The sequence below is a fragment of the Loa loa genome (assembly GCF_000183805.2).
Source record: "Loa loa unplaced genomic scaffold supercont3.114, whole genome shotgun sequence".
NCBI classification, from domain to species: Eukaryota; Metazoa; Nematoda; class Chromadorea; order Rhabditida; family Onchocercidae; genus Loa; species Loa loa.
This window is the reverse complement of record NW_018108294.1, coordinates 67,635-81,436: the sequence shown is the minus strand read 5'-3', so window position 1 is coordinate 81,436 and position 13,802 is coordinate 67,635. Positions and strand designations below refer to the sequence as shown.

General features: G+C 32.4%; 2 protein-coding genes across 2 annotated transcripts in view; both read right to left on the bottom strand.

The window, feature by feature from the left end:
• Positions 1-1,208: 1,208 nt before the first annotated feature.
• On the bottom strand, positions 1,209-3,172 carry LOAG_07887 (hypothetical protein; the record flags this gene model as incomplete). Its single annotated transcript, XM_003143419.2, has 5 exons — positions 1,209-1,416; positions 1,696-1,826; positions 2,170-2,342; positions 2,482-2,626; positions 3,104-3,172. 5 exons carry the CDS (start codon positions 3,170-3,172, stop codon positions 1,209-1,211), a joined length of 726 nt encoding a protein of 241 aa, XP_003143467.2.
• Positions 3,173-5,304: 2,132 nt separating this feature from the next.
• The window catches only part of LOAG_17690 (CBR-HIF-1 protein), a gene marked incomplete at its 5' end in the record, with an annotated part of 9,785 nt that continues 1,287 nt past the window's right edge, over positions 5,305-13,802 (bottom strand). The window contains 12 exons of the mRNA XM_020450355.1: positions 5,305-5,535; positions 5,607-5,724; positions 5,926-6,092; positions 6,240-6,542; positions 7,233-7,439; positions 7,948-8,085; positions 8,754-8,861; positions 9,537-9,631; positions 10,548-10,805; positions 11,239-11,423; positions 11,863-12,042; positions 13,130-13,281. Coding sequence (XP_020305978.1) covers positions 5,357-5,535; positions 5,607-5,724; positions 5,926-6,092; positions 6,240-6,542; positions 7,233-7,439; positions 7,948-8,085; positions 8,754-8,861; positions 9,537-9,631; positions 10,548-10,805; positions 11,239-11,423; positions 11,863-12,042; positions 13,130-13,281 — 2,090 coding nt within the window. The 3' untranslated portion in view covers positions 5,305-5,356. The remainder of the gene's footprint in view (positions 5,536-5,606; positions 5,725-5,925; positions 6,093-6,239; positions 6,543-7,232; positions 7,440-7,947; positions 8,086-8,753; positions 8,862-9,536; positions 9,632-10,547; positions 10,806-11,238; positions 11,424-11,862; positions 12,043-13,129; positions 13,282-13,802) is intronic.

Genomic DNA, 13,802 nt, shown 5'->3' with positions numbered 1-13,802 from the left:
ACCGAAACAATTTATAAAATAGATCTACGCCACACTTTGAGAATTAGTTTACCGAAACTACCCCACTGTTCGGTGTTTGACGGATAAATAAATAAAACGTTCATATTTTATCCATTGTCGATTCATTTAAGACAATGTAGTCCATCATTGTCCAATTCAAATAAAGACTTACACAAGTATTTCGAAGACTAATATTATTAAAAGGAAGACAAGTAGTTTATCCATCCATACAGCAAGTTTGACATCCCCCAAATTTCATTAAATTTGAAGAGAAAATTGAGACAAGAAAAAAAAAAAACGTGCTTCGAGAAGATGTCACAGATACGTTGCAAAGTTCGCAAGGCAGATTGATCCGTTCCATAGCGTTGACCAAACGGAATATCTGATATAATGTGATCAACCATTGCATATTTCAAACAGTCTAAAATGTCGTACTAATCATAAGATATACATTAGCATGAAAATATTTTGAATTTGAAATTTGTCACAAATGAAAAGCAAATTAGTTTATTCAGACTGGCAAGTATTAGGGAAAACATTTAAAAAATATCGAATCAAGGAGGAATGTAACGCAAAAAACGCTGATTAAACTATCTGAAGTGACCCGCGCTAGCCACCTAATGGCGAATGATTTAAGCCAGCAGCACAGCCTAACAAGAAGCGGATCAAATAAAGTTGTTCAACATCTGTTCAATGTCCTATATATTTTTCGGTTATGCCTAGTGCATAGCTGCAGATATATCACAGCAAAAGATAATACGAATGTAGTAAAATTCCACCGCTAAATAAATCCATGCAAATTAGGTCGATTGATAGTTCTGCATTATAATTTTTCCGTAAATAATCCAAATTTTGCAATGACTGTTGTAAAACATCCGAAGAGAAATCCATACCCAAAAGAAAAACCTAAAAGTATCAAGATCCAAAAAACCAAATGAATTATCATTCGCAGAACGACAGATATATGATAATGGAAAATCTATGTAAGGGATGATGTAAAATCCATAAGAGATGAAATAAAATTCCAAATTCATTTTTTGTTTTTATTAAAACGAAAACCCACTTTCGATGCGATTCAGGATTAATTACAACGATGAATTTCTCAGAAAAAAAATTCAATTCAGGAATTCCCATCCCACTAAAAGGTATTCAAAGCTTTTCATTTGTGTTGTTGGAAGAAATGAAAATGAATACCTAGAGAAAGTTTCTTAATTTACTAATTTTCTAATGAAATTGAGAAAATAGCTTCCCCTATCATGGAAATCGTGTGCTGCTTGCAACAAGATAGAAGAAGAACCACATGTCAGATCAGCAACAATGTCACCATCTTGAATGTTGGCCATGGATAACATAGCATCTACTGTTGTTGAACGCAGTGAATTGTTCAGCAAATAACGTCGCTGAGACAAACGTTCTCTGCAATTTGAAAATGGAATGTAATAAAAATGTTGAACTACATACTGTCATAAACGCTAAAACATGCAAACAGATTGAAAGATGCTCCTGTCAAGTTTCATGTAGTACTGCTACTCAAAAATATTTTCACAAGAAGAGGCAAGAAAACATTTTGAACTGAAGCGCGTTATATCATAAATTCTAAATTATATATTGAAATAGTGAAATGTTTGGAACTAGATTTCTCTTTTTCTTCATTTGCCACGATAAAATAAGAAAAGTAATCATTTATATACTAACCGAGTGATCGGTATACCAATGAAGATGTATTTTTCTGACAAATGTACACAAATTTCAATAGCAGCAAAATGAAGTGAACTGTTGAAACCAGACATTTGTTTGATGTGACGAGCAATACTTGCAGAGAGCTTCTGTAGAATTAAGGTTAAAAAATCTTCATCAATTGTTAAAATATTTGACTTAACGAATGATATGAATAGTTTCCGCTAAAAGTTAACACACCACATTTGGCACATAGTCGAAAAAGTTCCGCGAAATCTATTTCTTGAATGGTCGCATAAGAGAATCGACAAAGTCTGATAAGGACAAAGAATTCCAAGTTATATTATCACGGTTCCCGTACAGCTTTTATTCTATGAATTTCATGGTTAAGGAAACGTTGCAGCAGTCAAAGGCCACTAATAAAAGAAAGAAGCTATAGCAACCTAATTTAAGACAAACAAATGACTATAAACATTCATTTCTGCCGAATACCTCAGTATCAATTTTCCGGCGCCATTTTCCAGTTGTTTTGAGCGATACACGGAAAGTTCTACTATGTGTTGGCTCTTCACAACAAAGCAAAGAATTGAAAGCTGCTTCACAAGTAGAATTCAACGAGGAATTGGAATTCCTACCACACAAACTGAACAGCTTATCGAATAGCTCTTAAAAGCAGAAAAATTATGCAACATTCCAAAACAAGTTATACAAAATTATAAATATGAATTATTCTTATTCAAGAAAATACCCATATATGTACTAGTAACACAATAAAATAATGAAAAGTTACGGTAAATTACTTACGTCGCTTATTCCAGCTGCGATCGATCATTTCGAAAGCTGCTACCATGAACAATCTTTCCACACACCGTAAATTGTACAGTTTATTGGAATTGCTCGCATCAAACAGCATTTTGCCTTCCATAATAATTTCATCAATTTTCACATCCTGCAAGCATTGCCAATTATATTCTTTCAGTGATATTTAGAAGTAAGATAAAAATGATTTATTTCTAGCAGTTCATGTTCCAAATTAATCTCAGTTCCCACTTCTTTATAATCAATATTATTATGTTTCAGCACAATAACATTATATACCAGAACAACTATATACCAGAGTGACAATAGCACTGTATACCAAAACAACAACAGAATCCGTTCGATGATGCAATGTTTCTTGAGTGAGACAAGATGGCCTACCTGACATGATCTAACGTCAATATTTCGATGCCAACGTAAATGGCACCAGTTCATGTATTTGCTAATTACTGCAACACTGCTTTAGACCATTTGGTCTTGTGATAATATCTCAGCGAAGTTGAACTTTCCACGAATCTCTGTTATATCATCCGTCGAGATACGACGTTTTCACCATCCTCTTCTCCAACATTCAGGAAACATTGGTAGAGATATTGAAATGTATTACCTGAATTTGTTCCAGTTGTTTCCTCACGAACGGTTCCATACCACGACCCATTGTAACACAATAACGCATTCTAACCGTTAAGTTTTTCCCTTTTTTTCCACACAAAATTTGGATGCTGAAAAAAACAAATCCCGAAATCATGGACCAAATATTCCAGGACAGACTTTTTTTCCACTAAATACTTCCATAACTAAATTCTTTTTTTCTGACTACCAACCTCACCAAATATCTAAACATCTAAAATTGAAATATCTAACAGTGGAAAGCTCCAAGACAAAACTGATTTATATAAAATCAAGTCTTCTCGTCATTTCAAAGTAGATTAGATCATCAAATTGTAAAAGAGAAGCACTCGAAGAATTCTAAAATAATTTAAAACTTTTTTTTGACATGTACATTGCAGAAAATTTCCCAGTATATTAAAGAGCTTTTGTTTAGTCTCTCTAGTGAGACATACAAAAGTAATAACGAGTAAACTATTTAATAATTGAATCATCAGAAGAAAAAAAAAGAATTTAGACAAGTGGAAAAAAAAATTGGTTTCCTCGAAAGTAAAAGAAAAAAGATATTAATCAAACATTTTGCATATAATATATATCATAATGTATATCACAGAGATGAAATAACAATGTATATCATAGAGATGAAATAACAATCAAACGTTTTATTCGCTGATTTCAACAGGAAGAAAGGGATGAAGAAACAAACGAACATGATAACAAAAATTTCATTGAGGTATACCGGATCTATGTGTGTGGCAAATTCATAAATACCGGATATGAAAAGTTTTCAACAATAAAAACTTGACAAAATAATAGATGCTATTACAAGCACTTTTTTTTCTTTACAATACCAAATGAGTAATTACATTAGCTTTCTTAAAAACAGAAAAAAAAATCATGATAATACAAATACAAATTAGCTGATGGAAAATAACAACTTCACTAAACTGGCAACTTGAGGAAAAAAAAATGCAATATTTTGCAATATATTGGGTATAGCAGATGAATGATATAAAAACAAATTTAGCGATTAACATAAATGTACTCAAAAGATTGTTTTCGTTTTTTTTAATTGAAATGATAATGCATAAGAAAAAATAAACTATTCAACTGAAAAGAAAATAATAAATTCTGCGCTGTTTCACTAATTTCAGGGATTATTTGAAGTGATAATAAAAGAGATTCATTTTCAAAATTGGAAAATGTACTTCGAAATTCATAACTGAAATAATTTGGTTGAACACTCTTTACCAAAAACAGCCATAATTTTTAATCAAGATGGGAAATTTTGGAGAAACTCGAAATTCCATTAACTTAAATGACATGATTTCCGAGGCATAAAGCTTTTTTCAGTCGAAAGAATTATCAAAACTACATAGCACCCGAGAATGCTCTCAATCTACTACACATAATTTAATATCCCGATATTTTGTGCTATACCCAATGAATAAGAGAAATGATAATAGCAAAAAATTTCAGGCAAACAACCATAATGGTTAAAATTTGAAAGAAATGACAAAGAAAGGCATGCTACCCGGTTAAAACAAAAAGAATGAAAGAAAAGGCAAGAACCGAACTCAAAATAACGAACAAGTAGTAATAAGAAACATTCACTGACACCGAACCAAAGTGGATTAGGAAAAACAAAGATGGAAAAAGAACAAACTTATACTTTTTGAAATCGTTGAATGGAAAATTTTGAAAGGGAAAGATGGAACGGGAGCATAAAAAATTGAAAACCGGAAAGTATACCACCAAAATGCATAACTAAACATTTCCATGAAAGGCATCAACATATGACACCTATCGTATACTTTCAGCAATTTATTAAATCAAAGAGATAGAATTCCAAATAGAAAATCTTAATACCTGGAGTATCCGGAGAACTCCCCCAGCATTTCTAAATTAATTGTCGGAATCTTTCGATTATTTCAATGCAGGAGATTTCTAGGCATGCTTCCCAGCTTTCGTGAAAGTAATAACAGTAGCCAAAGCCGACCCGTCGAAAAGAGACTGAGAGTGGTAAAAATCAGTAACAAAAGGCATTAAATAAATATATTTCATAAGGAGGACATAAAATCGAACACTCATTTCATATTATTTTATATAAAAACAGCAGTAAGTAATATTGAACTAAATTATGCTAACGTTAAATACAGGAAAGTGTGCGAAGAAATTTCCTACCTGTCAATGAAAGTTCAGGCTTATCTTACTACAGTAACTTCAAAGGTAAACTGAGTGAATGTTGCTATTATTGCATAGAAGCAGTAGAATTATTTCGATGAAACATTCCAGAAGGATAATCGTTAGATCGAGTATATGTTGCTGTAAGTTCTACTTCTAACCATGGAGTCGCTGTTGCTGTTCCAGTGTTCATATTCTCTTGATGACATTGCTGATTCTGCTGTTGAAGTTGGCGCCATGGAGTAGCTGAAAAGAATTTTATTACTCGAATTGAGGCTCCAAATGTTATAATAGGTTATGTGATCGAATAAACTTACCAGGAAGACCACGAGTATTTGGTTTTGAAAGAAGCGGAATGCTAGAATTTGCATATATATTCGATCGATCGAATGCCATTTGCATCGGTATCGACACATTCCCCAATAGTGTCATACCCTAAAACATCATAAAATAAATCAAGCTAAAATAATTTTGAAACTAATTTAATAAAAAACTAATATATATGAAGACTTTTTACTCCAAAATTTTGCCAATCTCAGTCATAATCCTTTCCTTCTTTTCTCAACTCATTATTGCGAACTTTTAATATTTTCCTTTTCCTTTATATTTCCGATTTTGACCAATTTTTTATTTTACCCTTTCTTCTGCAGGTAAACTTGGTAGTGGGGCTGGATCTGATGGTATCCAATCAACAAAGTTAAAGTCCGGTAAAAGTCCCTGTAAGTCCGTTGACAGTTGCATCATGTCATCATGGGCTACAAACGGTGCAAACATTTGCCAATCATCAGTACCTTCTATCGTATCTGAAATTTCGGTCAAAATGAGAGAGTAACATTGAATGACCAAGTCGAAGAACGAAAGGGTATATTCTCAAAACATGCACACCGAAAAAATCTGCTTGTCTCTGTGACTAATCAAGGCAAATTTAAAATAAGAGTATTTTCACTTACCATTACCACCATTTTCCTTATTATAAGCGACTCGTGGAATTTCTGTAGTACAGTTCATTGGACTTGTGGACAGGTTTGATTGCATGTGGATGGAATTATTGTTGAAAGCAAGTATGGTATTAGAAGAGGTTGCTGTAGCAGCAGTAATACTGTTGTTAAGATAAGGATCGTAGCATGTCATGGAACGTGAATACTGAGTACCTTTAGTAGATAAAGTAGGGAAAATATTGCCTGAACTTCGTCCGGTTGCAGTTACAGTTGTTGCCCCAGTATTAATGTTATTTTGTGGCAGTAAATATGCATCTATAAATATATACAAGTTTTTCTTTGTCTCAGTCCTTGTTTTTGCATAAGGAAAGTAATCTTTTAAAACCTCACACCATTCTCCGTATATTTCCGTCCCCCCGTTTTATTTTGATCACGACACATTTCTTTTCTTTGTTTTCAAAAAATCTCCGAATGATAAAACATGAATTTTATAATGTTGTTTGAGAAATACAGGCAACTTCGGGGATGTTCAGTTTACAGTTCCCGTTCCTAAATCACCAGTAAATTTTTGCAAAAAGAAAGGAGCAATTATCAAGCAATTTAACTGCAAGTGTTGTGCACTCAGAATCAGATCCCCGGGCCAAATATCAAAAGAGAATAAGGAAATCAGCAATCATATAAAAGAGGTAAATAGCTCTAAACATAAAGATTATCAGAATCTCTAACAATCGTGCCGTCTAAGGAACATGATTTTACGAGGCATTACTATGAGAAGGAGCCACAATATAGTTCAGCGGTTGAGCTGACCTGCCTGATTCAATCACAGATTAGATTGTATGAGGAAGTTGCCAAATTTCGCATGGTCTTTCGTAAAGGTTCGCAAGTAGCAAATATCACACTTGGATTCAACCTCATGACACCACTCCCAGTATATACCCTTGAGGAAAGCAATGATGTAACCAAACAGATGGACATTCTACATTTTAGAATAATGAAAAGTATTACCGGCTGTTGAAACCGCAGATAATCGTACAGTGTTTAAAATCGCTGCTGTTGTGGATTCTGAAAAATCAGTTTGAAAGCAATGATTAGTGCAATTACGTATATTTCCATTAGTTGGTCCTCCACCACAATTTGCTCGAACATTGTTTGTCCGTAGTCGACATCGGTCAATTTCAGTAGCAAATGCATGGAATTCTGCTCCTCCATTCCCTGAAAAAGGATTCAAAAAATTTGCATGCGCGAATTCAACATAACATGCAAAATTGTTAATATTCTCAAAATAGATTCAAAAACTGACTTCCCGATCCACTTATAATGTTACCGATCGAAAGATTCATTGCTTTTAATTAATTCATTTATTAAACTTTCCAGGAGACTTCAAATAATACATACTTTCTTTTACTTTTCACTTTCACAAATTTAAATAAATTTCAATAAAATGTACCGGAAATAAAGGTAAGCAGAATGAGAATGAAAATAAAAAGATGTGGGATTTACCAAAATGATACCTGTTCTACTACAGGTAATTTCCAACGTTTTCATTTTGATGACAAGGCAATTTTATTCATGCGGATTTGACAAGAATTTAAAAGCAGTATCAGATAAATAAACTCCATATTGGTACATGTTTTAAAGGGGTTGATAACCAGATGGTTATTTAATGGTTAAAAATAATGGCAAAAAACAAAAAAACTTAGGAAGCTTGTTAAAAACGAACCGTTATGTACAAATGCATTGTTCGAATTGTTTTCATAAACATAATTGCTAGCACCTGATACTGTAATACCGTTTTTTGTACCGTAATTGGTGATTTCGACTCGTGTTGCTGTTGATTCGCTGTTGTACTCGATACGATCTAAAAAAAACTGCAAATTAGCGCTAATTTTGGCAGAGAACCAAACTAAAAAAAAAGAATAAAAAAAATCAAAACCTTGGAAATTGGAAAAAACAACTAAGAAAGTATTAATTGTTGAGTACCAATCTTGCAGGAACTTTTATGGAAAATTGGGGGAATATTTTTGTAAATCCGTGAAAATCAACGAAAGATTTCTTCAGCCATAGATCAATTAACCTTTAAATTGAAGCAAAAAAAAATCACTGAGATTCATTGATTTTTACAAGGATTACTAGAAAAAGGCTATTGTAAGTATATGTATTTAATTAATAAGTAATTAATAGCAAATACGATTTAAATAATTAATTAAAGTAATTGATAGCAAATAAACGAATTGTTATGAATACTTTTTTTTTGACATGCTACAGATAATAAATCACAGTCTTTTTTTAGCCGAATAAAAAAAAATCCGCATAATTAATTTTAAAACATATCTACAGATCTGCAATGCACAACTCATGCGTTTCGCAATAATTGCAATATCATTTTTGATGTCAAAGGTGCGAAACACTAGTTCCTATCTTCAATTTAGCATCCACCGAAAAAATACAAGGAATATTCTACCATCGAAAAAAGGATGAAATACACATAAGTATACAAATAGTACATAGCACATATGAAGTACATACTTTTATTGCTTTCATTTCCGAAAAGTAACGATCCTGGAGGGGATTTGCTACTTTGCTGAGCACGAAAAAGCCACTGTAATACTTCATTGTAACTGCTCCTCATTGGTTCTGCAAAGATTTTTCTACTTACATATGACTGATGAACAAAAAATCTTTCAAGGTAAAACATCATAAAATGAAATCAAGAACGAGATCAAGTTTCACTCCAAGAACTTAGCCAGATTTTGCTACTATTCATTTCAAAAACTTGATAATTTGCTATCTTTCTGCGTAATTTTTTAAGTTAACTTTTAAATTAACTAGTGCATTTGTAAGCAATCCACCATACAACGATCCATTTAAATTAATGGTGCTGACTACCATTAAATCAAAAAATACTGCTGCACGAAATCTATTGGAGCGTATATTTAATCACCACTCGTTCAGAGCTTTATAATTTGAGGTGCTGAACAAACAACCAAACAACAAATTTAGCTCAAGGTATTTGAACTTCTCACTGTATCAATAATTACAGGAATCTTTAAGACCAGTGGTAAACTTTCGTAGCTTCAGTCCTTTTCATAGAATGAAAACAAAAGGGGTGACAGATTTACTAGGTCATGCGTCCTTTAATTTATTAAAGAACGAAATAAAGAAAAAAACAATAAAAGAGCAACATTTTACGCAATCATTGGCAGAAAAATAATTTTCCTTTGTCTTAATACTGTTATTTAGCCCGGTAAATTCTACTTCATGAGCAATAAAATCATAAAAATTAAGAAGGAAGGAAAAAAAGTAACGCACCCGAGCTTTCTGTCACTTCTTGCTTTATTGGCGCCGGATAAAATGATGCACTGCTGTTATTTGCATTTATAAACGAATCTCGCTCACTTTGCGTACTAAAGTTTACATGATCACATGATCACTTTGATATGGAAACATGATTTTGTTATCAAATGATAGATTTATAGTTAATTTTAAGTCATAATGATGAAAGATTGAAAGACATTTAAATCTGTATAAAAAGTAATAGAAATTTAAACCTTTACTCAACAATGAGATATCGAGACTTCTTAGTTATTTCGTACTTTAATTTATAAATTTATTTCACTAAATTAAGAATTTTCTGCATCATAATTGTATGAGTGCAACTCAAACTGTTTATATGAATAAACCTAACTAACAGCGAAGCTCTTTAGCAATTTGATGCCTTAAATAGAAGGGTTCACTTAAAATGCACATTTGCGTTATAATTAGACGAAGTTCATACATAATCAAATACATTGCGTGCTCTCTTAAAGAATAATAAATTAGCTTCTAATACTAAAATGTTTGAATCCCAGCAATATATCTCGCCGACACTGGTTTACCAAGACTAAACGCATTAGTGATAAGCTAGGAAACTTTTCATTTATCACTGGTCTAACTCAACTTTACTACACAAGAAATATTTTTCTTTTAGGTTTTAGGCTTTCACTGCTCAGTTTAGTATTATTCAGATCAGATTTGTTGAATATGTTGAATATTGTGTCTTATCAATATTTTATGCAACAAATGTATTTTTCTTTACTACATCTAATTTCTCTTAACAAACGCAATTTCATTTAAATGTTTGATTGAGAGTCCCGTAAATTCATTTGAAAATAATACAGATGAGAAAGCTAACAGAAGCAATAAGAGAGGCAAAACCGGATAACGTGAATTGTTTTATTTCAATTTAAGGAACTCAATAATAAAATTACTAAAAGAAAAAAAAAACTCATAAAATTGTCGAGAAGATAAAAAATTGTTGAAACTTGAAATTTAAATGCTAACCCAATTAACTGGTGCAAACAGATGATATACTGTCCTTTTTGTCCCTTTGTTGTATGATTTACAGTAGCTGCTTCGGTCTGCACCCATAACACTGATTTATTGAGACCAATTAAACGGTAGTATGGTGTCCGTGTGTGACCTTTTGTGAGCATTTCACGTATCGAAACAACCACGACGTCAAGATCGGCCGGATGGATCAAATTGTAAAACGAGGTACCCATTAAAGAACGCGACTCATGACGAAGAATATAGTTGAAACTTAAAAAAGTAGTACTGTAAAAGTGTAGTTGTTGTTTCATAATCGTTTTCCAGTTTGTGAGCAATGTAATCAAACTTAATTCCAAAACTCATTTTTGCTAATAACTTATAAACTGCTCATAATGTTTTTATAAATTAATAATTTTTTTTATTCTTTAATTCAGTTACAGTTTTTTTAAAGATAATAAAATACACTACTCCTTCGAGTGCAATGAAATATGAAATGCAGCCGCAGTACCTCAAACTACCAATTTGTGGTTAGGTTATAGAAATACCAAAAAGAACAAGTAAGTTTGTTCTAAGAGATATAATTATTTTGAGATATTTATTATTTGTCGTTTCTACTTTCATTATTTCATTTCATTTCATTTCTCAATTAAACACTGATCGCGAAACTTTCAAATGTATCACTAACATACGCAAAATTATAAACCTTTCACTGACATATGAAAATTTCATATCATAGGTATGCCGCGTCAGGTAAGTGCCATTTTGTACCTCGGCATTTCTTGAAGCTGCAAAAACGCCATTACCCTGTCCAGCTGGTTGTGCACTAGCCTGTATGATACGAACACGTCCATTCTCAGCGGACAGTGAGCGAATATGGCAAATGATTGGCTAAAGAAATTCATTTGAAATTTAGATTTGATCAAATTCTCGGAACGGACCAGAAACCACGACCGCAACCCATATTACGTGAAAACTTGTGTCTCCCAGTCACTTACTGAATAATTCAGTTATGACTAATATTTACAGTAGTACACAATATTCACTAACTTATCATGATTTCGATATGCTTTTAGTTATTCTACTCATCATTTACCATGTATAAAAGCAGAAACGTTGATTTCACATAATTTCCGAAGTAAATAAACATTTTTATTGTTTCCGAGATTGAAAATCAGTATAGGCCTACACAACCAGCTAATCTAATTAAGAAGCCAAACCTGAGAACTCAAAAAAGATGGTTTGCTAATCAACAGAAAACAAACCCTGAACAAGAAAAAATATTACGTCTAGTAATTAACCTCATCACTTAATATCAGTTAAAACCTACTTTGAATACAGCATTTTTGAGATTTAGATTTCTGCCTCGTGGACTAATCACTGATTTCATTCGCAAGGTATATACTCGACCACATCCACGATCGGTGGCACTCCCAGTATCACAGCTTACATATTCTTCGTAATCACTGGTATGAATAAATTCTTTCAATGAACGCCCCGTAAGGTCAGTCTGGAAAATTTTGAACCATAGATCAAAGTAAACCCAATAATTAAATATTTTAAACCCATAAGTTAATGAATCAGAACAAGTTACATTTATCATATTCAACCATTTAATGTACAATGTGCAATGATGAACAATTTAGGGAATGCTGACTTACGTAGTATTAACTAACTCTATGTTTGCAAGTGCAATTTTTTGGCTGGTAACTCTCCTCCAAGTTAAAAAAAAAAAACGAAAGAGATTAAGAGACACGCAGCGGAATGTCAAATGGAGCTTAGCATCTCAAACTATGCCATTCTTCATCAATCACAACTTTACCGTACGTATGACTCACGTCAACAATTTCAGAGTCTTAGTGCTCTATTCTACACTTAAACCAGCACCTGAACCTAACAACCAAATTTGGCAACTTCCCCTCATCCATCCTTCCTTCGATTGAAACTGTTGCGTAACATTATGTTTTGCTGAAATTCTGACACTTTTAAAGGAAACGAAACAATGAATTTTTGTATTTCAAAAACAAAAAAACGAAAGATAAATTATTTTGATTATAATTAAATACATTATTCAAGAACATCATTATATATATTATTACTTACAAAAAGTAAGAAAAAAACACACGGAAACACACGTTCGGCATTAACGAAATGCATCGAAAAAAGTTTAGATCCTTGGACTCCTACAGCAAATTTTTTGTAATTCTATTAGTAGACCAGTGATTTTATTAGCGAAGAAATATGAGTGGCAAATTGTGAAATGGTAAACTCTATGACCATTTCCAACAGACAACAGTTGCACTAACAAATAAATCATGAGAAAGCATGGTCTCATAAATATATTATGGTACCGAGCTTTGTCTTTTCATAGCTTCTTCTAATGTTTCCTTTCTCTTCAACTATTCTGTTAATGAATTTTAGTATTTTATTTTACTTTTTTGGTTTTTAACATCAGAAATTTTCCACAGAGTTTATAAGAATAACAGATACAAACTTTCTATTTCTTCTTCACTGAATCAAATTTATTTAGAATAGTTGGATATGAAAGCAAAAAAAAAGTTCCACTTTATGTTTGGAAAAAGAAAAATGTAACATACCTGTGTAAGTCCGAGGTAGATGGAAACACTTTCGCTAACATATAGGATGATACCATCCAGATCAACAATAGCCAAAAAACCATCTAAACACTCTAGCAATGTTGTTTCAGACCAAAAATATTCACGCTCCTCTTCAGGATTAATTCTCAGGACTGAAACAATCGTTTTATTTTCATCTCAAAAATCTGAAAGATCAAATTATTCAAATTGGAGAAAATAAAAAATTCAAAACAGCCCCAATAATAAAAAAAAAAAAAAAACTTAGTGGCTCTCTGTTATGCATTTAACGAATTCCCAGGAAAGGGGCCACTATATGGAACATACCCTCACTTTGAAAAGCTTTCGTTAACCCACAGCCACAAGCAAGATTCCTAACAATAGATTGGAATCCGAAGAATAAAATGCAAAATCGATGTTCAAAGGATTTCAAGGAATTTCGTCCGTCAACATCCAAATGAAACTAAACAATCATTGAGGTCGGCTATTGCTCTCACTAATTCTAATTGTTAGTTTTCAGTTGTTGTTTGTACCGTTTTTCTAGTGTTTAATCAATCTGCTTAGTTACAATAGTTAGTATATATCCCAATCTTCCCTAACTAACATAGAACTGAATTAGTCGGATGCTTGTAGAAAACAAAAGTGATTAGACCACCAGTAATCCTTGTATTACTAT